Genomic DNA, 20297 nt, shown 5'->3' with positions numbered 1-20297 from the left:
CACCTCCTCTAGTCCTCCTTCTCCTCCTCTAGTCCTCCTTCTCCTCCTCTAGTCCTCCTCCACCTCCTCTAGTCCTCCTTCTCTTCCTCTAGTCCTCCTTCACCTCCTCTAGTCCTCCTTCTCCTCCTCTAGTCCTCCTTCTCCTCTAGTCCTCCTTCACCTCCTCTAGTCCTCCTTCTCCTCCTCTAGTCCTCCTTCACCTCCTCTAGTCCTCCTTCACCTCCTCTAGTCCTCCTTCTCCTCCTCTAGTCCTCCTTCACCTCCTCTAGTCCTCCTTCACCTCCTCTAGTCCTCCTCCACCTCCTCTAGTCCTCCTTCTCCTCCTCTAGTCCTCCTTCACCTCCTCTAGTCCTCCTTCTCCTCCTCTAGTCCTCCTCCACCTCCTCTAGTCCTCCTTCTCCTCCTCTAGTCCTCCTTCTCCTCCTCTAGTCCTCCTCCACCTCCTCTAGTCCTCCTTCTCCTCTAGTCCTCCTTCTCCTCCTCTAGTCCTCCTCCACCTCCTCTAGTCCTCCTTCTCTTCCTCTAGTCCTCCTTCTCCTCCTCCTGTCCTCCTTCACCTCCTCTAGTCCTCCTCCTCTAGTCCTCCTTCTCTCCTCCTCCACCTCCTCTAGTCCTCCTTCTCCTCCTCCTCTAGTCCTCCTCCTCTAGTCCTCCTTCACCTCCTCTAGTCCTCCTTCACCTCCTCTAGTCCTCCTTCTCCTCCTCTAGTCCTCCTTCTCCTCCTCTAGTCCTCCTTCACCTCCTCTAGTCCTCCTTCTCCTCCTCTAGTCCTCCTTCACCTCCTCTAGTCCTCCTTCTCCTCCTCTAGTCCTCCTTCACCTCCTCTAGTCCTCCTCCTCCTGTCCTCCTTCACCTCCTCTAGTCCTCCTTCTCCTCCTCTAGTCCTTGCCCTCTTCCTCCTCTAGTCCTCCTTCTCCTCCTCCTGTCCTCCTTCACCTCCTCTAGTCCTCCTTCACCTCCTCTAGTCCTCCTCCTCCCGTCCTCCTTCACCTCCTCTAGTCCTCCTTCACCTCCTCTAGTCCTCCTTCACCTCCTCTAGTCCTCCTTCACCTCCTCCCGTCCTCCTTCACCTCCTCTAGTCCTCCTCCTCCCGTCCTCCTTCACCTCCTCTAGTCCTCCTTCACCTCCTCTAGTCCTCCTCCTCCCGTCCTCCTTCACCTCCTCTAGTCCTCCTTCACCTCCTCTAGTCCTCCTCCACCTCCTGGTCCTCCTCCACGTGACCATGTGATCCTCACGTGACCTCGTGACCTCCTCTGGTCCTCATGTCCTCCTCTAGACCTCCGTCCTCTACCCTCCTTCCTCCTCACGTGACCTCCTTCTCCTCATGTGATCTCATGTCCTCCTCACCTCCTAGTCCTCCTTCTCCTCCTCTACCCTCCTTGACCTCCTCTAGTCCTCCTTCACCTCCTCTAGTCCTCCTCACGTGACCTCCTCCTTCTCCTCCTCTAGTCCTCCTTCACCTCCTCTGATCCTCCTGACCTCCCTGACCTCACGTGATCCTCCTTCACCTCCTCTAGTCCTCCTTCTCCTCACGTGATCTCACGTGACCTCATGTGACCTCACGATCTCATGTGAACCTCATCCTCCGTCCTCTCCGTGACCTCCTCTAGACCTCCTCCTCATGTGACCTCTGTGACCCTCATGTGAACTCATGTGACCTCCTCCACGTGATCCTCTCGACCTCTCATGTGTCCTCACGTGATCCTCATGTCCTCACGTGACCTCCTCGTCCTCCTTCACCTCATGTGATCTCATGTCCTCACGTGACCTCCTGTGACCTCATGTGACCTCATGTGATCCTCCTGTCCCTCCTTCACCCTCTAGTCCTCACGTGACCTCCTGTAGTCCTCACTGACCTCCTGTAGTCCTCCTGACCTCACGTGACCTCACCTCCTCACGTGACCCTCCTTCACCTCCTCTAGTCCCTCCTCCTCCTCATGACCCTCATGTGATCTCTGACCTCCTCTAGTCCTCCTTCACCTGACCTCATGTCCTCCTTCGTGACCTCACGTCCTCCTCACCTCCTCAGTCCTCCTGTGCCTCCTGTGTCCTCACGTGACTCACGTGATCTCAGTGATCTCGACGCCCACGTGATCCTCACTCTAGTCCTCTCCTAGCCTCATGTGTCCTGACCTCACGTCCTCTCATGTGACCTCACGTGATCTCACGGATCCATGTGAACCTCCTGTGACCTCACGTGATCTCCGCGTGACCTCATGTGACCTCACGTGACCTCACGTGACCTCATGTGATCTCACGTGACCTCACGTGACCTCATGTGACCTCACGTGATCTCATGTGACCTCATGTGACCTCACGTGATCTCATGTGACCTCACGTGATCTCACGTGAGGTCACATGAGTTCACGTGAACTCACGTGACCTCATGTGACCTCACGTGACCTCACGTGACCTCACGTGATCTCACGTGACCTCACGTGAACTCATGTGACCTCACGTGACCTCACGTGACCTCACGTGACCTCATGTGATCTCATGTGACCTCACGTGATCTCATGTGACCTCACGTGACCTCATGTGAACTCATGTGAACTCATGTGACCTCACGTGATCTCATGTGACCTCACGTGATCTCATGTGATCTCACGTGATCTCATGTGACCTCACGTGACCTCACGTGATCTCACGTGACCTCATGTGACCTCACGTGATCTCACGTGATCTCATGTGACCCACGGGGGGTGGGGGGGGGATCAGCCCGTGGCCCACGGGGTCTGACCAGGACCCCTGAGACATCCTGAGGGAGGAGAAGCTTCTTCAGCCTCTCAGGCTCATCATTTATTCACACAGTGCACTGAGATACACACACACACACACACAAGGTCCTTAACACTGGGATATCCACTTCCTGTATCAGGACTACACATTTCATTCATTGACAATCTGATTTATTAATGGTCAACATAAGCGCGCACACACACACACACACACGGTGCTTCATGCTGTCTGTCCTCAGGTGAAGAACGCCGGCAGGAAGCTCGGCCGGCGCTGTGACATGTGCTCCAACTACGAGAAGCAGCTGCAGTCCATCCAGGGCCAGGAGGCCGAGACCCGAGACCAGGTTGGTGTGCAGCTGTCAGGTGGTCTTCCAGGACCGGGGGGGGGGGCTGCCTACAATGAGTCTCATCCACCTGTCGTCTCTTCCAGGTGAAGAAGCTGCAGGTGATGCTGCGCCAGGCCAACGACCAGCTGGAGAGGACCATGACGGAGAAGCAGAGCCTGGAGGATTCGGTCAAAGTGGGAAACGAGGAAACGGCGGCGAAGGTTTGGACCCGCCGGACGTCCTGCAGGTGTCTGGCCCTAAAGGTGTTTATTCATGTGTCATACCTGCGTTGTAGGTGTCGTCCTTCATGCAGCGCGTCCAGGAGTCCGAGCTGCTGCTCCTCAGCCTCCAACAGGCCTTCAGTGACGCCAGGAGGAGCACGCAGGAGCAGATGGTGAGCAGCTGGGCTGAGGCGATGATGTCACTTTAATTAACTTTAACTAACTAGAAGTTATGACACACACACACACACACAAGCTGCTCCTCCAGAAACATGCAGATTAATTCAGTCAAATAAATTGCTCAGTAAAGTAAATGCACACACGTCTTTGTGAGAGAAACACCAGATGTGCTCAATAAGGAATGTGCAGCTGCGATGCGTTCAAAGACTTTGAGGACAAACGGGAAGAATGAGACATTCCTGTTGCTGCATGTGGTTTAAATCAAGAAATCAGAAATCAGAGTTCAGCTCCAACGTGACACCGAGCTGACGTCGCTCTGCAGGACAGAGGAGAGCTGGGGAGACCAGGGAGAGAGAGAGAAAGAGAGGGAAGAGGGGAGGGGAGAGAGGGGAGAGGAAAGGGAAGAGAAGAGAGGGAAGAGAGGGGAAGAGAAGAGAGAGGGAAGAGAAGAGAGGGGAGAGAAGAGAGGGAAGAGAGGGGAGAGAAGAGAGGGAAGAGAAGAGAGGGAAGAGAAGAGAGGGGAGAGGAAAGAGAAGAGAGAGAGGGGAGAGAAGAGAGGGAAGAGAAGAGAGGGGAGAGAGGGGAAGAGAAGAGAGGAAAGAAGAGAGAGAGGAAGAGAGGAGAGAAGAGAGGGAAGAGGGAGAGGGAGAGGGAGAGGAAAGGAAGAGAAGAGAGGAAGAGAGGGGAGGAAGAGAGGAAGAGAGAGGGAGAGAAGAGAGGGAAGAGAAGAGAGGAGAGAAGAGAGGGGAGAGAGGGAGAGGAAAGGAAGAAGAGAAGAGGAGGAAGAGAAGAGAGGGAAGAGAAGAGAGGGAGAGGGAAGAGAGGGGAGAGGAAAGGGAAGAGAAGAAGAGGGAAGAGGAAGAGAGGAAGAGAAGAGAGGAAGAGAGGGAAGAGAAGAGAGGAAGAGAGAGAGGGAAAGAAGAGAGAGGAAGTGAAGAGAGGAAGAAGAGAGGAAGTGAAGAGAGGGAGAGAAGAGAGGGAGAGGAGGAAGAGAAGAGAGGGAAGAGAGGGAAGAGAAGAGAGGAAGAGGGAAGAGGAAGAGAGGAAAGAGAGAAGAGGAAGAGAGAGAGAAGAGGAAGAGAGGGGAGAGAAGAGAGGGAAGAGAAGAGAGGGAGAGAAGAGAGGGAGAGAAGAGAGGGAAGAGAGGGAGAGGAAGAGAAGAGAGAGAAGAGAGGGGAGGGAAGAGAGGAGAAGAGAGGGGAGAGGAAAGGGAAGAGAAGAGAGAGAAGAGAGGGAAGAGAAGAGAAGAGAGGAGAGAGAGGGGAGAGAGAAGAGAGGGAGAGGGAAGAGAGGGGAGAGGAAAGGGAAGAGAAGAGAGGGAAGAGAAGAGAGGAGAGAAGAGAGGGAAGTGAAGAGAGGGAAGTGAAGAGAGGGAAGTGAAGAGAGGGGAGAGAAGAGAGGGGAGAGAAGAGAGGGGAGAGAAGAGAGGAAAGGGGAGAGAAGAGAGGGAAGTGAAGAGAGGGAAGTGAAGAGAGGGGAGAGAAGAGAGGGGAGAGGAAAGAGGGGAGAGAAGAGAGGGAAGAGAAGAGAGGGGAGAGAAGAGAGGGAAGAGAAGAGAGGGAGAGAGGGGAGAGAAGAGAAGAGAGGGGAGAGGGAAGAGAGGGGAGAGGAAAGGGAAGAGAGGAAAGGGAAGAGAGGAAAGGGAAGAGAAGAGAGGGAAGAGAAGAGAGGGGAGAGGAAAGGGAAGAGAAGAGAGGAGAGAAGAGAGGGAAGTGAAGAGAGGGAAGTGAAGAGAGGGGAGAGGAAAGGGAAGAGAAGAGAGGGGAAGAGAAGAGAGGGGAGAGAAGAGAGGGAAGAGAGGGGAGAGGGAAGAGAGGGGAGAGGAAAGGGAAGAGAAGAGAGGGGAGAAGAGAGGAGAGAAGAGAGGGAAGTGAAGAGAGGGAAGTGAAGAGAGGGAAGTGAAGAGAGGGGAGAGAAGAGAGGGGAGAGAAGAGAGGGGAGAGAAGAGAGGGGAGAGAGGGGAGAGGAAAGGGAAGAGAAGAGAGGGAAGAGAAGAGAGGGAAGAGAGGGGAGAGGGAAGAGAGGGGAGAGGGAAGAGAGGGGAGAGGAAAGGGAAGAGAGGAAAGGGAAGAGAAGAGAGGGAAGAGAAGAGAGGGGAGAGGAAAGGGAAGAGAAGAGAGGGAAGAGAAGAGAGGGAAGAGAAGAGAGGGAAGAGAGGGGAAGAGAAGAGGGGAGAGGAAAGGGAAGAGAAGAGAGGGAGAGGAAAGGAAGAGAGAAGAGAGGGAAGAGAGGGAAGAGAAGAGAGGAAGAGAGGGGAGAGGAAAGGGAAGAGAAGAGAAAGGGAAGAGAAGAGAGGGAAGAGAAGAGAGGAAGGAAGAGAGGGGAGAGAAGAGAGGGAGAGAAAGGGAAGAGAGGGGAAGAGAAGAGAAGAGAGGAGAGAAGAGAGGGAAGTGAAGAGAGGGAAGTGAAGAGAGGGGAGAGAAGAGAGGGAGAGGAAAGGAAGAGAAGAGAGGAAGAGAAGAGAGGGAAGAGAGGGGAAGAGAAGAGAGGGAGAGGGAAGAGGAAGAGAGGGAGAGGAAAGAAGAGAAGAGAGGGAAGAGAGGGAAGAGAAGAGAGGAGAGAAGAGAGGGAAGTGAAGAGAGGGAAGTGAAGAGAGGGAAGTGAAGAGAGGAAGGAAGAGAGGAGAGAAGAGAGGGAGAGAAGAGAGGGAGAGGAAGAGAGGGGAGAGAAGAGGGGAGAGAAGAGAGGAAAGGGGAGAGAAGAGAGGGAAGTGAAGAGAGGGGAGAGAAGAGAGGGGAGAGGAAAGAGGGGAGAGAAGAGAGGGAAGAGAAGAGAGGGAGAAGAGAAGAGAGGGAGACGAGAGGGAGAAGAGAAGAGAGAGAAGAGAGGGGAGGGAAGAGAGGGAAGAGAGGGGAAGAGAGGGAAGAGAGGGGAGAGAAGAGAGAGAGGGAAGAGAAGAGAGGGGAGAGAAGAGAGGGAAGTGAAGAGAGGGAAGAGAAGAGAGGGAAGAGAGGGAGGAAGGAAGAGAGGGAGAAGAGAGGGAGAGAGGGAAGAGAGGGGAAGAGAAGAGAGGAGAGAAGAGGGAAGAGAAGAGAGGAAGAGAAGAGGAGGGAAGAGAAGAGAGGGAAGCGAAGAGAGGGGAGAGGGAGGAAAGAGAGGGAGAGAATAGAGGGAGGGAAGAGAGGGAGAGGAAAGGGAAGAGAGGAGAGGAAGAGAAGAGAGGGAAGAGAAGAGAGGGAAGTGAAGAGAGAGAAGAGAGGAGAGAAAGGGAAGAGAAGAGAGGAGAGAAGAGGAAGAGAAGAGAGGGGAGAGGAAGAGAGGGAAGTGAAGAGAGGGAGAGGAAAGGGAAGAGAAGAGAGGGAAGAGAAGAGAGGGGAGAGAAGAGAGGGGAGAGGAAAGAGAAGAGAAGAGAGGGGAGAGAAAGAGGAAGAGAAGGGAGGAGAGAGAGAGGGAGGGAAGAGAGGGAGAGAATAGAGGGAGGGAAGAGAAGAGAGGGAAGAGAAGAGAGGGAGGAGAGGAAAGGGAAGAGAAGAGAGGGAAGTGAAGAGAGGGAAGTGAAGAGAGGGAAGTGAAGAGAGGGAAGTGAAGAGAGGGGAGAGAAGAGGGAAGAGAAGAGAGGGAAGAGAGGGGAAGAGAAGAGAGGGGAAGAGAGGGGAGAGGAAAGGGAAGAGAGGAAAGGGAAGAGAAGAGAGGGAAGAGAAGAGAGGGAAGTGAAGAGAGGGAAGTGAAGAGAGGGGAGAGAAGAGAGGGAAGAGAAGAGAGGGGAGAGAATAGAGGAGAGAAGAGAGGGGAGAGAAGAGGGGAGAGGAAAGGGAAGAGAAGAGAGGGAAGAGAAGAGAGGGAAGAGAGGGAAGAGAAGAGAGGGGAGAGGGAAGAGAGGGGAGAGGAAAGGGAAGAGAAGAGAGGGAAGAGAAGAGAGGGAAGAGAAGAGAGGGAAGTGAAGAGAGGGAAGAATAGAGGGAGAGAATAGAGGGAGAGAAGAGAGGGAGAGAAGAGGGAGGAAGAGAGGAAGAGGAAGAGAGGAAGAAGAGAGGGGAGAGAAGAGAGGGAAGAGAGGGGAGAGGAAGAGAGGGAAGAGAAGAGAGGGAGAGGGAAGAGGAGAAGAGAGAGAGGGAAGTGAAGAGAGGAAGAAGAGAGGAAGAGAAGAGAGAAGAGAGGGAAGAGAAGAGAGGACAGGAAAAGGGAAGAGAAGAGAGGGAGGGAAGAGAGGGAGGGAAGAGAGGGAGAGAATAGAGGGAGGGAAGAGAGGGAGAGAATAGAGGGAGGGAAGAGAGGGAGAGAATAGAGGGAGGGAAGAGAGGGAGAGAATAGAGGGAGGGAAGAGAGGGAGAGAAGAGAGGGAGAGAATAGAGGGAGGGAAGAGAGGGAGAGAATAGAGGGAGGGAAGAGAGGGAGGGAAGAGAGGGAGAGAAGAGAGGGAAGAGAAGAGAGGGGAGAGAGGGGAGAGAAGAGAAGAGAGAGAAGAGAGGGGAGGGAAGAGAGGGAAGAGAGGGGAAGAGAGGGAAGAGAGGGGAGAGAAGAGAAGAGAGGAAAGAGAAGAGAGAGAGGGGAGAGAAGAGAGAGAGGGGAGAGAAGAGAGAGGGGAGAGAAGAGAGGGAGGGAAGAGAGGGAGAGAAGAGAGGGAGAGAAGAGAGGGAAGTGAAGAGAGGGGAGAGAAGAGAGGGAAGAGAAGAGAGGGGAGAGAAGAGAGGGAAGAGAAGAGAGGGGAGAGAAGAGAGGGGAGAGAAGAGAGGGAAGAGAAGAGAGAGGGGAGAGGAAAGGGAAGAGAAGAGAGGGAAGAGAGGGGAAGAGAAGAGAGGGGAGAGGGAAGAGAGGGGAGAGGAAAGGGAAGAGAGGAAAGGGAAGAGAAGAGAGGGAAGAGAAGAGAGGGAAGAGAGGGGAAGAGAAGAGAGGGGAGAGGAAAGGGAAGAGAAGAGAGGGAAGTGAAGAGAGGGAAGTGAAGAGAGGGGAGAGGAAAGGGAAGAGAAGAGAGGGGAAGAGAAGAGAGGGGAGAGAAGAGAGGGAAGAGAGGGGAGGGAAGAGAGGGGAGAGGAAAGGGAAGAGAAGAGAGGGAAGAGAAGAGAGGGAAGAGAAGAGAGGAGAGAAGAGAGGGAAGTGAAGAGAGGGAAGTGAAGAGAGGGAAGAGAAGAGAGGGGAGAGAAGAGAGGAAAGGGAAGAGAAGAGAGGGGAGAGAAGAGAGGGGAGAGAGGGGAGAGGAAAGGGAAGAGAAGAGAGGGAAGAGAAGAGAGGGAAGAGAGGGGAAGAGAAGAGAGGGGAAGAGAAGAGAGGGGAGAGGAAAGGGAAGAGAAGGGAAGAGAAGAGAGGGGAAGAGAAGAGAGGGGAGAGGGAAGAGAGGGGAGAGGAAAGGGAAGAGAAGAGAGGGAAGAGAAGAGAGGGAAGAGAGGGGAAGAGAAGAGAGGGAAGAGAGGGGAAGAGAAGAGAGGGAAGAGAGGGGAGAGGAAAGGGAAGAGAAGAGAGGGAAGTGAAGAGAGGGAAGTGAAGAGAGGGGAGAGGAAAGGGAAGAGAAGAGAGGGAAGAGAGGGGAAGAGAAGAGAGGGAAGAGAGGGGAGAGGAAAGGGAAGAGAGGAAAGGGAAGAGAAGAGAGGGAAGAGAAGAGAGGGAAGTGAAGAGAGGGGAGAGAAGAGAGGGGAGAGAAGAGAGGGAAGAGAGGGGAGAGGAAAGGGAAGAGAAGAGAGGAGAGAAGAGAGGGAAGTGAAGAGAGGGAAGTGAAGAGAGGGGAGAGAAGAGAGGGGAGAGGAAAGGGAAGAGAAGAGAGGGAAGAGAAGAGAGGGAAGAGAGGGGAAGAGAAGAGAGGGGAGAGGGAAGAGGGAAGAGAGGGGAGAGGAAAGGGAAGAGAAGAGAGGGAAGAGAGGGAAGAGAAGAGAGGAGAGAAGAGAGGGAAGTGAAGAGAGGGGAGAGAAGAGAGGGGAGAGAAGAGAGGGGAGAGAAGAGAGGGGAGAGAAGAGGGGAGAGAAGAGAGGAAAGGGAAGAGAAGAGAGGGAAGAGAAGAGAGGGAAGTGAAGAGAGGGGAGAGAAGAGAGGGAAGAGAAGAGGGAAGAGAAGAGAGGAGGGAAGAGAGAAGAGAAGAGAAGAGAGAGAGGGGAGGAAGAGAGGAAGAGAGGGAAGAGAGGGAAGAGAGGGGAGAGAAGAGAGGAAAGAGAAGAGAGAGGGGAGAGAAGAGAAGAGAGGAAAGAGAAGAGAGAGAGGGAAGAGAAGAGAGGGGAGAGAAGAGAGGGAAGTGAAGAGAGGGGAGAGAAGAGAGGGGAGAGAAGAGAGGGAAGTGAAGAGAGGGGAGAGAAGAGAGGGGAGAGAGGGGAAGAGAAGAGAGGGGAGAGAAGAGAGGGGAGAGAAGAGAGGGGAGAGAAGAGAGGGGAGAGAAGAGAGGGAAGAGAAGAGAGGGAAGAGAAGAGAGGGGAGAGGAAAGGGAAGAGAGGGGAAGAGAAGAGAGGGGAGAGGAAAGGGAAGAGAGGGGAAGAGAAGAGAGGGGAGAGAAGAGAGGGAAGAGAAGAGAGGGAAGAGAGGGGAGGGAAGAGAAGAGAGGAGAGAAGAGAGGGAAGTGAAGAGAGGGAAGTGAAGAGAGGGAAGTGAAGAGAGGGGAGAGGAAAGGGAAGAGAAGAGAGGGGAAGAGAAGAGAGGGGAGAGAAGAGAGGGGAGAGGAAAGGGAAGAGAAGAGAGGGAAGAGAAGAGAGGGAAGAGAAGAGAGGGAAGAGAAGAGAGGGAAGTGAAGAAGAGAGGAGAAGAGAGGAGAGGAGAGAGGGGAAGAGAGGAGACGAGAAGAGAGGGGAAGAGAGGAGAGGAGAGAGGAGACAAGAGGACAAGAGAGGAGAAGAGAGGAGAGGAGAGGAAGAGAGGAGAAGAGAGGAGAGGAGAGGAGAGAGGGGAAGAGAGGGGAAGAGAGGAGAGAGGGGAAGAGACGAGAGAAGAGAGAGAGAAGAGAGGGAAGAGGGAAGAGAAGAGAGGGAGAGAAGAGAGGAGAAGAGAGGAAGAGAGGAGAAGAGAGGAGAGGAGAGAGAGAGACGAGAAGAGAGGGGAAGAGAGGAGAGGAGAGAGGGGAAGAGAGGAGAGGAGAGGAGAGAGGGGAAGAGAGGAGAAGAGAGGAGAAGAGAGGAGAGGAGAGAGGGGAAGAGAAGAGAAGAGAGGAGAGGAGAGGAGAGAGGAGGAGGAGAAGAGAGGAGAGGAGAGAAGAGAGGAGAAGAGAGGAGAGGAGAGAGGGGAAGAGAGGAGAGGAGAGAGGGGAAGAGACGAGAAGAGAGGGGAAGAGAGGAGAGGAGAGAGGGAGAGGAAGAGAGGAGAAGAGAGGAGAGGAGAGAGAAGAGAAGAAAGAAGAGAAGAGGAAAAGAGAGGAAGAGAAGAGAGGAAGAGAAGAGAGGGAGAGAAGAGAGGAAAGAAGAGAGGAAGAGAGAGAAGAGAGGGAAGTGAAGAGAGGGGAAGAGAGGAGAAGAGAGGGGAAGAGAGGAGAAGAGAGGGGAGGAGAGAGGGGAAGAGAGGAGAAGAGAGGAGAGGAGAGAGGGAAGAGAGGGAGAGGAGAGAGAAGAGAGGAAGAGAAGAGAGGGAAGAGAGGGAAGAGAAGAGAGGGAGAGAGGAAGAGAAGAGAGGAAGAGAAGAGAGGGAAGAGAGAGAAGAGAAGAGAAGAGAGGGAAGAGAGGGAGAGGAGAGGAAGAGAAGAGAAGAGAGGAAAGGAGAGGAGAGGAGAAGAGAAGAGAAGAGGAGAGGAGAGAGTAGAGAGAGGAGAGAAGAGAAGAGAGGGAAGAGAGGGGAAGAGAAGAGAGGGAGGAGAAGAGAGGAAGAGAGGTGAGGAGAGAGTGGAAGAGAGAAGAGAGAGAGGTGAGAGAAGAGAGGGGAGAGAAGAGAGGGAAGAGAAGAGAGGGAAGAGAAGAGAGGAGAGGGGAGAGAAGAGAGGAGAGGGAAGAGAAGAGAGGGGAAGAGAAGAGAGAGAGGGGAGAGAAGAGAGGGGAGAGAAAAGAGGAAAGAGAAGAGAGAGAGGGGAGAGAAGAGAAAAGAGGGAAGAGAAGAGAGGGAAGAGAAGAGAGGAAAGAGAAGAGAGAGAGGGGAGAGAAGAGAGGGAGAGAAGAGAGGGGAGAGAAGAGAGGGAAGTGAAGAGAGGGAAGAGAAGAGAGGGGAGAGGGAAGAGAAGAGAGGGGAGAGAAGAGAGGGAAGTGAAGAGAGGGAAGAGAAGAGAGAAGAGAGGGGAGAGGGAAGAGAAGAGAGGGGAGAGGGGAAGAGAAGAGAGGGAAGAGAGGGGAGAGGAATGGGAAGAGAAGAGAGGAGAGAAGAGAGGGAAGTGAAGAGAGGGGAAGAGAGGAGAGGAGAGGAGAGAGGAAGGGAAGAGAAGAGAGGGGAGAGGAAAGAGAAGAGAGAGAGGGGAGAGAAGAGAGGGAAGAGAAGAGAGGGAAGAGAAGAGAGGGGAGAGAAGAGAGGGAAGTGAAGAGAGGGGAGAGAAGAGAGGGAGAGAAGAGAGGGAAGAGAGGGGAGAGGAAAGGGAAGAGAAGAGAGGGAAGTGAAGAGAGGGAAGAGAAGAGAGGGAAGAGAGGGGAGAGAAGAGAGGGAAGAGAAGAGAGGGGAGGGAAGAGAGGGAAGGGAGGGGAAGAGAAGAGAGGGGAGAGGAAAGAGAAGAGAGAGAGGGGAGAGAGGGGAGAGAAGAGAGAGAAGAGAGGGGAGAGGGAAGAGAAGAGAGGGAAGTGAAGAGAGGGGAGAGAAGAGAGGGAAGAGAGGGGAGAGGAAAGGGAAGAGAAGAGAGGGAAGAGAAGAGAGGGGAGAGAAGAGAAGAGAGGCACCAGAGAGGGCAGCAGCTGACCTCTCCTCTGACCTCCCCTCTGACCTCTCCTCTGACCCATCTGACCTCCCCTCTGACCTCCCCTCTGACCTCCCCTCTGACCTCTCCTCTGACCCATCTGACCTCTCCTCTGACCTCTCCTCTGACCTCTCTGACCTCCCCTCTGCTCCAGGCGCTGCTGGTGGCCTCCAGGCTGCAGGTGGCAGACGAGCTCAGCCGGCTGCAGAGGGACAACGAGAGTCTGCAGGGGAAACGCCGGCTGCACCGGGAGCTGCAGGAGGAGGAGGAGTTCCAGATGCCCGAGACGGAGCAGGTAGGCGGAGCCTGAGGCGCAATGATGGAGGAGAAGGAGGAGCAGGTAGGCGGAGCCTGAGGCTCAATGATGGAGGAGAAGGAGGAGCAGCGGAGACGCTCTCAGAGAGTTACGACACGGAGGGTCAGAGAAGCACAGCCGGCGATGGCCTCGGGGGAAGCCTCTGGCCTCGGGGGAAGCCTCTGGCCTCGGGGGGGGGGGAGCCTCTGGCCTCGGGGGGGGGGGAAGCCTCTGGCAGCCTCCTCCCGCTGTGAGGCGGCGCTGCTCTATCTGCCGGGGGAGGAGGACGCCGCTCTCTCTTCTCCCTGAGAGTTGACTCGTCTTCATGGGGATGCTCCGCCTCCATCCGGCGTCTCCCGGTCAGGACGTCTAGATGAAGTCACCTTTCTCCCTCCAGGAAGGACACGCCCCCTCGTTCTGGTGTTACTGATAGATTTATCGGATGCAGGCTCCGCCTCCTAAACCCGCCGTCTGAACCGACGCTCGGCAACACATTGACGTTGACGTAGAAACAGTTGACAGAAACATGAACATAAAACATGAAGAACCTCTCGGCCTCGAGGGAACGTCCACTTTGAAAAGCGTCTCTTTCTCTTCCACTTCTTAGAGACCAGCTACGACCACACGTCTCTTGAGGTGTCCCAACCAAATGCATCCCAGTGCAACATAGGACACAACAATAGTTCCCATCAAATGCAAAATGAAAACAAACCAATACTCAACAAAACGAGTTGTACAAATAATAATATATACAACCAAACTTATTACAAATGACATAAATAATATTGATGGCAGTTAAAGTAACTTAAAGTATTCTGAGGGACATTATTAGAACAGATCAGATATTCCTTTATTCCTTTGTTAGTGCAAAGAAAGATTACAAATATAATCGAGTGGAAAGAGTTAAAGATCATGACAAACTAAGAGGAAGAAACCCCCTCCAGGAGCTGCAGGTCCTGGTGCTGCAGCTGCGTGACGACCTGGTGGCGCTGAGGACGGCGGCCGACCACCTGGAGGAGAAGCTGAAGGCGGAGCTCCTGTTCCTGAAGGAGCAGAACCAGGCGGAGCAGAGCCTGAAGGAGGCGCTGGAGGAGGCGCTGCAGCTGGAGATCGAGGGCTGCAAGGAGGAGATCGGTGAGATGAAGTGGAGTCGCTCGCTGCCGCTCTACGGTGGATAACACACACAATGTACCGGGAGGCTGTCGGCCAATCAGAATGATCCTCATGCGCTCACATGTGGACGGAGCTCACCTGTAGAGGTCAGTGAGGCTCTGACATGCGTCTGCTCTCCTTCAGCCTCGCTGTCCAGCCTGAAGACGGAGCTGCAGAGAGTCAAGGCGGAGAAGGAGAAGGTACTTCCTCTGACCCCTGACCCCTAAACCCTTCCCTCTGTGACCTCTAACCCCTAAACCCTTCCCTCTGTGACCTCTAACCCCTAAACCCTTCCCTCTGTGACCTCTAACCCCTAAACCCTTCCCTCTGTGACCTCTAACCCCTGACCCCATTAATGGTTGATATCTGTTGCTCTAGATGCAGAGGAGTCTATCGGAGAAGACGGAGACGCTGGAGAGCCTCCAGGGCCTGAGGATCGGCCTCGAGCGCCAGCTGCGAGAGCTCGCCACCGCCAAGGTGCTCACACCTCCTCCTGTCTCCTCCTCCTCTGCAGAGCGCTCTACAACACATGTCTCACTCCTCCTGTCTCCTCCTCCTCTACAGAGCACTCTACAACACATGTCTCACTCCTCCTGTCTCCTCCTCCTCTACAGAGCACTCTACAACACATGTCTCACTCCTCCTGTCTCCTCCTCCTCTACAGAGCACTCTACAACACATGTCTCACTCCTCCTGTCTCCTCCTCCTCTACAGAGCACTCTACAACACATGTCTCACTCCTCCTGTCTCCTCCTCCTCTACAGAGCGCTCTACAACACATGTCTTACTCCTCCTGTCTCCTCCTCCTCTACAGAGCGCTCTACAACACATGTCTCACTCCTCCTGTCTCCTCCTCCTCTGCAGAGCGCTCTACAACACATGTCTCACTCCTCCTGTCTCCTCTGCAGAGCGCTCTACAACACATGTCTCACTCCTCCTGTCTCCTCCTCCTCTACAGAGCGCTCTACAACACATGTCTTACTCCTCCTGTCTCCTCCTCACAGAGCGCCTACAACACATGTCTCACCTCCTGTCTCCTCCTCCTCTACAGAGCGCCTACAACACATGTCTCACCCTCCTGTCTCCTCCTCCCCACAGAGCGCTCTACAACACATGTCTCACTCCTCCTGTGTCCTCCTCTACAGAGCGCTCTACAACACATGTCTCACTCCTCCTGTCTCCTCCTCCTCTACAGAGCGCTCTACAACACATGTCTCACTCCTCCTGTGTCCTCCTCTACAGAGCGCTCTACAACACATGTCTCACCTCCTGTCTCCTCCTCCCCACAGAGCCTACAACACATGTCTTACTCCTCCTGTCTCCTCCTCCTCTACAGAGCGCTCTACAACACATGTCTCACTCCTCCTGTCTCCTCCTCTGCAGAGCGCTCTACAACACCTCTCTCACTCCTCCTGTCTCCTCCTCCTCTACAGAGCGCTCTACAACACATGTCTTACTCCTCCTGTCTCCTCCTCCTCTACAGAGCGCTCTACAACACATGTCTTACTCCTCCTGTCTCCTCCTCCTCTACAGAGCGCTCTACAACACATGTCTTACTCCTCCTGTCTCCTCCTCCTCTACAGAGCGCTCTACAACACATGTCTTACTCCTCCTGTCTCCTCCTCCTCTACAGAGCGCTCTACAACACATGTCTCACTCCTCCTGTCTCCTCCTCCTCTACAGAGCGCTCTACAACACATGTCTCACTCCTCCTGTCTCCTCCTCCTCTACAGAGCGCTCTACAACACATGTCTTACTCCTCCTGTCTCCTCCTCTACAGAGCGCTCTACAACACATGTCTCACTCCTCCTGTCTCCTCCTCCTCTACAGAGCGCTCTACAACACATGTCTCACTCCTCCTGTGTCCTCCTCTACAGAGCGCTCTACAACACATGTATCACTCCTCCTGTCTCCTCCTCCTCTACAGAGCGCTCTACAACACATGTCTTACTCCTCCTGTCTCCTCCTCCTCTACAGAGCGCTCTACAACACATGTCTCACTCCTCCTGTGTCCTCCTCTACAGAGCGCTCTACAACACATGTCTCACTCCTCCTGTCTCCTCCTCCTCTACAGAGCGCTCTACAACACATGTCTTACTCCTCCTGTCTCCTCCTCCTCTACAGAGCGCTCTACAACACATGTCTCACTCCTCCTGTCTCCTCCTCTGCAGAGCGCTCTACAACACCTCTCTCACTCCTCCTGTCTCCTCCTCCTCTACAGAGCGCTCTACAACACATGTCTTACTCCTCCTGTCTCCTCCTCTACAGAGCGCTCTACAACACATGTCTTACTCCTCCTGTCTCCTCCTCCTCTACAGAGCGCTCTACAACACATGTCTTACTCCTCCTGTCTCCTCCTCCTCTACAGAGCGCTCTACAACACATGTCTCACTCCTCCTGTGTCCTCCTCTGCAGAGCGCTCTACAACACATGTCTCACTCCTCCTGTCTCCTCCTCCTCTACAGAGCGCTCTACAACACATGTCTCACTCCTCCTGTCTCCTCCTCCCCACAGAGCTTTACAACACATCTCTCACCTCCTGTCTTCTCCTCCTCTACAGAGCGCTCTACAACACATGTCTCACTCCTCCTCCTCCTGTCTCACTCCTCTTGTCTCCTCCTCCTCTGCAGAGCGCTCTACAACACATGTCTCACTCCTCCTGTCTCCTCTGCAGAGCGCTCTACAACACATGTCTCACTCCTCCTGTCTCCTCCTCTGCAGAGCGCTCTACAACACATGTCTCACTCCTCCTGTCTCCTCCTCTGCAGAGCGCTCTACAACACATCTCTCACTCCTCCTGTCTCTCCTCCCTACAGAGCGCACAACACATGTCTCACTCCTCCTGTCTCCTCCTCCTCTGCAGAGCGCTCTACAACACATGTCTCACTCCTCCTGTCTCCTCCTCTGCAGAGCGCTCTACAACACATGTCTCACTCCTCCTCCTCCTGTCTCACTCCTCTTGTCTCCTCCTCCTCTGCAGAGCGCTCTACAGACTCAGGTGTTTGACGAGAAGGACAAAGCTCAGCGGCTGCAGACGGAGCTGGACGTCAGTGAGCAGGTCCAGAAGGACTTCGTCAAACTGTCTCAGACCCTTCAGGTGAGGAGGAGGAGGAGGAGGGGAGTGGGATGGTAGGGAGGAGAAGAGGCTAGATGAGAGAAGAGGAGACGAGAGGAGGTGAGATGAAAGGAGAGGAGAAGAGAGGAGACGAGGCTAGAGGAGACAAGAGGAGAGGAGGGGAGAGAAGAGACGAGAGGAGGTGAGAGGAGAAGAGAAGGAGAGGAGGAGAGGAAGAGAAGAGGAGAGGAGGAGGAGAGAAGAGGAGGAGGAGGAGAGGAGGAGGAGGAGAGGAGACGAGAGGAGGTGAGATGAAAGGAGAAGAGGAGGAGGAGAGGAGACGAGAGGAGGTGAGATTTTGGTGTTGAGAGATGAAAGGAGAAGAGAGGAGACAAGAGGAGAGGAGGGGAGAGAAGAGACGAGAGGATGTGAGATGAAAGGAGAAGAGAGGAGGAGGGGAGGAGAGAAGAGGAGGAGGAGAAGAGAGGAGACGAGAGGAGGTGAGATGAAAGGAGAGGAGAAGAGAGGAGACAAGAGGAGAGGAGGGGAGAGAAGAGACGAGAGGAGGTGAGATGAAAGGAGAAGAGAGGAGAAGAGAAGGAGAGGAGGGGAGGAGGGGAGGAGGAGAGGAGAGGAAGAGGAGAGGAAGAGGAGAGAAGAGGAAGAGGAGGAGAGGAGAAGAGGAGGGGAGGAGAGGAAGAGGAGAGAAGAGGAGAGGAGGAGGAGGAGAGGAGGTGAGATGAAAGGAGAAGAGAGGAGAAGAGGAGGTGAGATGAAAGGAGAGGAGAAGAGGAGAGGAGGGGAGAGAAGAGATGAGAGGAGAGGAGGAGGAGAAGAGAAGGAGAGGAAGAGGAGGAGGAGAGGAGGGGAGGAGAGGAAGAGAAGCGAAGAAGAGGAGGAGGAGAGGGAGAGCAGAGGAGACGAGAGGAGGTGAGATGAAAGGAGAAGAGAGGAGAAGAGGAGACGAGAGGAGGTGAGATGAAATGAAAGGAGAGGAGAAGAGAGGAGAAGGAGGTGAGATGAAAGGAGAGGAGAAGGAGGGGAGGAGAGGAGGAGAGGGGAGGAGAGGAGAGGAGAGGAGAGGAGGAGTACTGAACTCCGCCTCTGGCCTCCTCCTCCAGGTGCAGCTGGAGCGTGTCCGCCAGGCGGACTCGTTGGAGCGGGTCGGCGTCATCCTCAACGACACGGACCTGACGGACATCAACCAGCTGCCCGACACATGAGGCCCCGCCCCCTGCCCCCAGCACCACCACAGAAGAAGAGTTTGAAAGGACAGACCGATGAGGAGACGCACAGTGGGTAGAATAATGAAGAAGAGGAAGAGGAACACTCCTCCGCAGGAGAAGAAGGTGAAGGTGTACATAGCTGACGCTGAGGAGGCGTGTCTTCGTCTGTGAGCTCAACCAAAAACACTCTGAGGTTTGAGGTCTGCAGCTCCTCCCCGGGAGCAGGAGGAGGAGGAGGAGGTTCCTCCGCCATCACGTCCTCCTTCTGGTTCTGTCCCTCTTGGTTCTGGTCCAGACCAGCTGTGGGAGGAGCTTCATGGGGAACCTCCCCCTTCCTGAGATGGACGTCTCTCTGTTCTGAACGTCTTCGTTTCTTTTAACACAGGAAGAAACATTCATACTAAGTTTTATTTTTTAAGTCGCACAATAACACAAACAAAACGAGGAGGAGAACCAACACGTGAGAGACGAGGTGCTGAGTCGGGTCTGAGAGGAGGCGCAGGCTGAGGGTCTGAGATCGACTGACGGGAACCGCAGAGTCGAGACTGAGAGACGGAGGTTTAAAACACAATGCTCCTCCTCTTTATTGATTTGGCTTTTAGATCTGTAAATGTGAAGAGGGGCTGGAGATCCTCATGGAGGTTCTCCTCCTGGCTCAGAGGGTTACCTAACCTCTGACTGACCCTAACCTCTGACTGACCCTAACCTCTGACTAACCCTAACCTCTGACTGACCCTAACCTCTGACTGACCCTAACCTCTGACTGACCCTAACCTCTGACTAACCCTAACCTCTGACTGACCCTAACCTCTGACTAACCCTAACCTCTGACTAACCCTAACCTCTGACTGACCCTAACCTCTGACTAACCCTAACCTCTGACTAACCCTAACCTCTGACTGACCCTAACCTCTGACTGACCCTAACCTCTGACTGACCCTAACCTCTGACTAACCCTAACCTCTGACTGACCCTAACCTCTGACTGACCCTAACCTCTGACTGACCCTAACCTCTGACTAACCCTAACCTCTGACTAAACCTAACCTCTGACTAACCCTAACCTCTGACTAACCCTAACCTCTGACTGACCCTAACCTCTGACTAAACCTAACCTCTGACTGACCCTAACCTCTGACTAAACCTAACCTCTGACTGACCCTAACCTCTGACTAACCTCCAACCTCTGACCAAACCCAACCTCTGACCGACCCTAACCTCTGACCAAACCTCCAACTCTGACTAACCCCAACCTCTGACTCAACCTCCTAACCTCTGACAGACCCTAACCTCTGACTGACCCTAACCTCTGACTGACCCTAACCTCTGACTGACCCTAACCTCTGACTGACCCTAACCTCTGACTGACCCTAACCTCTGACTAACCCTAACCTCTGACTAAACCTAACCTCTGACTAACCCTAACCTTCTGACTAAACCCCAACTCTGGACTGACCCCAACCTCTGACCAAACCCAACCTCTGACTGACCCTAACCTCCTGACTGACCCCCCTCTGATGTCTGACCCTAGTCTGACCTCTGACTGACCCTAACCTCTGGAATTCCAACCCGGACCTGTCTAACCTCGACTGACTATATGTCAAACCTCTCTGACTAGTCTGAACTCCAATCGTCCCTTCTGTCCTCATGTCTGTCCTCCTCTGGACCTCCTGCCTGACCTCCTGTCTGTCAAACCTGACCTCCTGACTGACCTCATGTCTGACCTCCTGTCTGACCTCCTTGACTGACCCTAACCTCTGACTAAACCCTGCTTGACCTCCCTGACTGACCTCAGTGTCCGTCCTCTGACTGACCGATATATTAAAACATGAACATCTGACCTCCTGTCCTCTGCACGCCAAACCTGTCTGATTTGGACTTCTGACCTCAGGTGAAATCCCGTTCCTCGCTGCTCCGGACCTCCCGTTCTCCTCCAAGTCTGAGATGAGGTCTGTCCTCATGTCTGACCTCTCCTGTCTGTCCTCCTAGTTCGTCCTCCTGACTGACCTGTCTGACCTCCTGTCTGACCTCATGTCTGACCTCCTGTCTGACCTCCTGTCTGTCCTCCTTGTCTGACCTCCTGTCTGACCTCCTGTCTGACCTCCTGTCTGTCCTCCTGTCTGTCCTCATGTCTGACCTCCTGTCTGACCTCCTGTCTGACCTCATGTCTGTCCTGTCTGTCCTCCTGTCTGTCCTCCTGTCTGACCTCCTGTCTGACCTCTAGTCTGACCTCCTGTCTGACCTCCTGTCTGACCTCCTGTCTGACCTCCTGTCTGACCTCCTGTCTGACCTCCTGTCTGACCTCCTGTCTGTCCTCATGTCTGTCCTCATGTCTGACCTCCTGTCTGTCCTCCTGTCTGACCTCCTGTCTGACCTCCTGTCTGACCTCCTGTCT

At 54.1% G+C, this 20297-nt stretch overlaps 1 protein-coding gene and 1 long non-coding RNA gene across 5 annotated transcripts; one reads left to right on the top strand and one right to left on the bottom strand.

Moving 5' to 3' along the window:
* The first annotated feature begins 2885 nt into the window (after positions 1-2885).
* On the top strand, positions 2886-18727 carry LOC130209431 (rab GTPase-binding effector protein 1-like). The gene is made up of 9 exons (XM_056439077.1): positions 2886-3082; positions 3169-3285; positions 3360-3458; positions 12330-12470; positions 13415-13604; positions 13767-13822; positions 14001-14099; positions 16603-16719; positions 17799-18727. Exons 1-9 carry the CDS (start codon positions 3017-3019, stop codon positions 17898-17900), a joined length of 987 nt encoding a protein of 328 aa, XP_056295052.1. The 5' UTR covers positions 2886-3016; the 3' UTR covers positions 17901-18727.
* An 814-nt stretch (positions 18728-19541) lies between these two features.
* On the bottom strand, positions 19542-20291 carry LOC130209433 (uncharacterized). Of its 4 annotated transcripts, none has more exons than XR_008834605.1 (3): positions 20109-20291; positions 19910-20075; positions 19542-19561 (listed from the first exon to the last, which is right to left on the bottom strand). It is a non-coding gene; the product is annotated as an uncharacterized LOC130209433 (long non-coding RNA). The 4 variants fall into 4 exon arrangements; XR_008834606.1 differs by lacking the exon at positions 19542-19561 and adding an exon at positions 19598-19641; XR_008834604.1 differs by lacking the exon at positions 19542-19561 and adding an exon at positions 19598-19638 and having other exon boundaries at positions 19919-20075.
* Positions 20292-20297: the final 6 nt, after the last annotated feature.

Source organism: Pseudoliparis swirei, chromosome 19 (assembly GCF_029220125.1).
Source record: "Pseudoliparis swirei isolate HS2019 ecotype Mariana Trench chromosome 19, NWPU_hadal_v1, whole genome shotgun sequence".
NCBI classification, from domain to species: domain Eukaryota; kingdom Metazoa; phylum Chordata; class Actinopteri; order Perciformes; family Liparidae; genus Pseudoliparis; species Pseudoliparis swirei.
Note: the sequence above shows the minus strand (reverse complement) of the source record. Positions and strands in the feature narration are given on the sequence as shown.

Bases quoted from the DNA above. Each gene is read 5' to 3' on its own strand.
- LOC130209431 (XM_056439077.1), top strand. From the start codon at position 3,017: ATGTGCTCCAACTACGAGAAGCAGCTGCAGTCCATCCAGGGCCAGGAG. The intron at 13,605-13,766 runs GTGAGATGAAGT...GCTCTCCTTCAG, and splicing joins GGGCTGCAAGGAGGAGATCG to CCTCGCTGTCCAGCCTGAAG. The intron at 14,100-16,602 runs GTGCTCACACCT...CCTCCTCTGCAG, and splicing joins GAGAGCTCGCCACCGCCAAG to AGCGCTCTACAGACTCAGGT.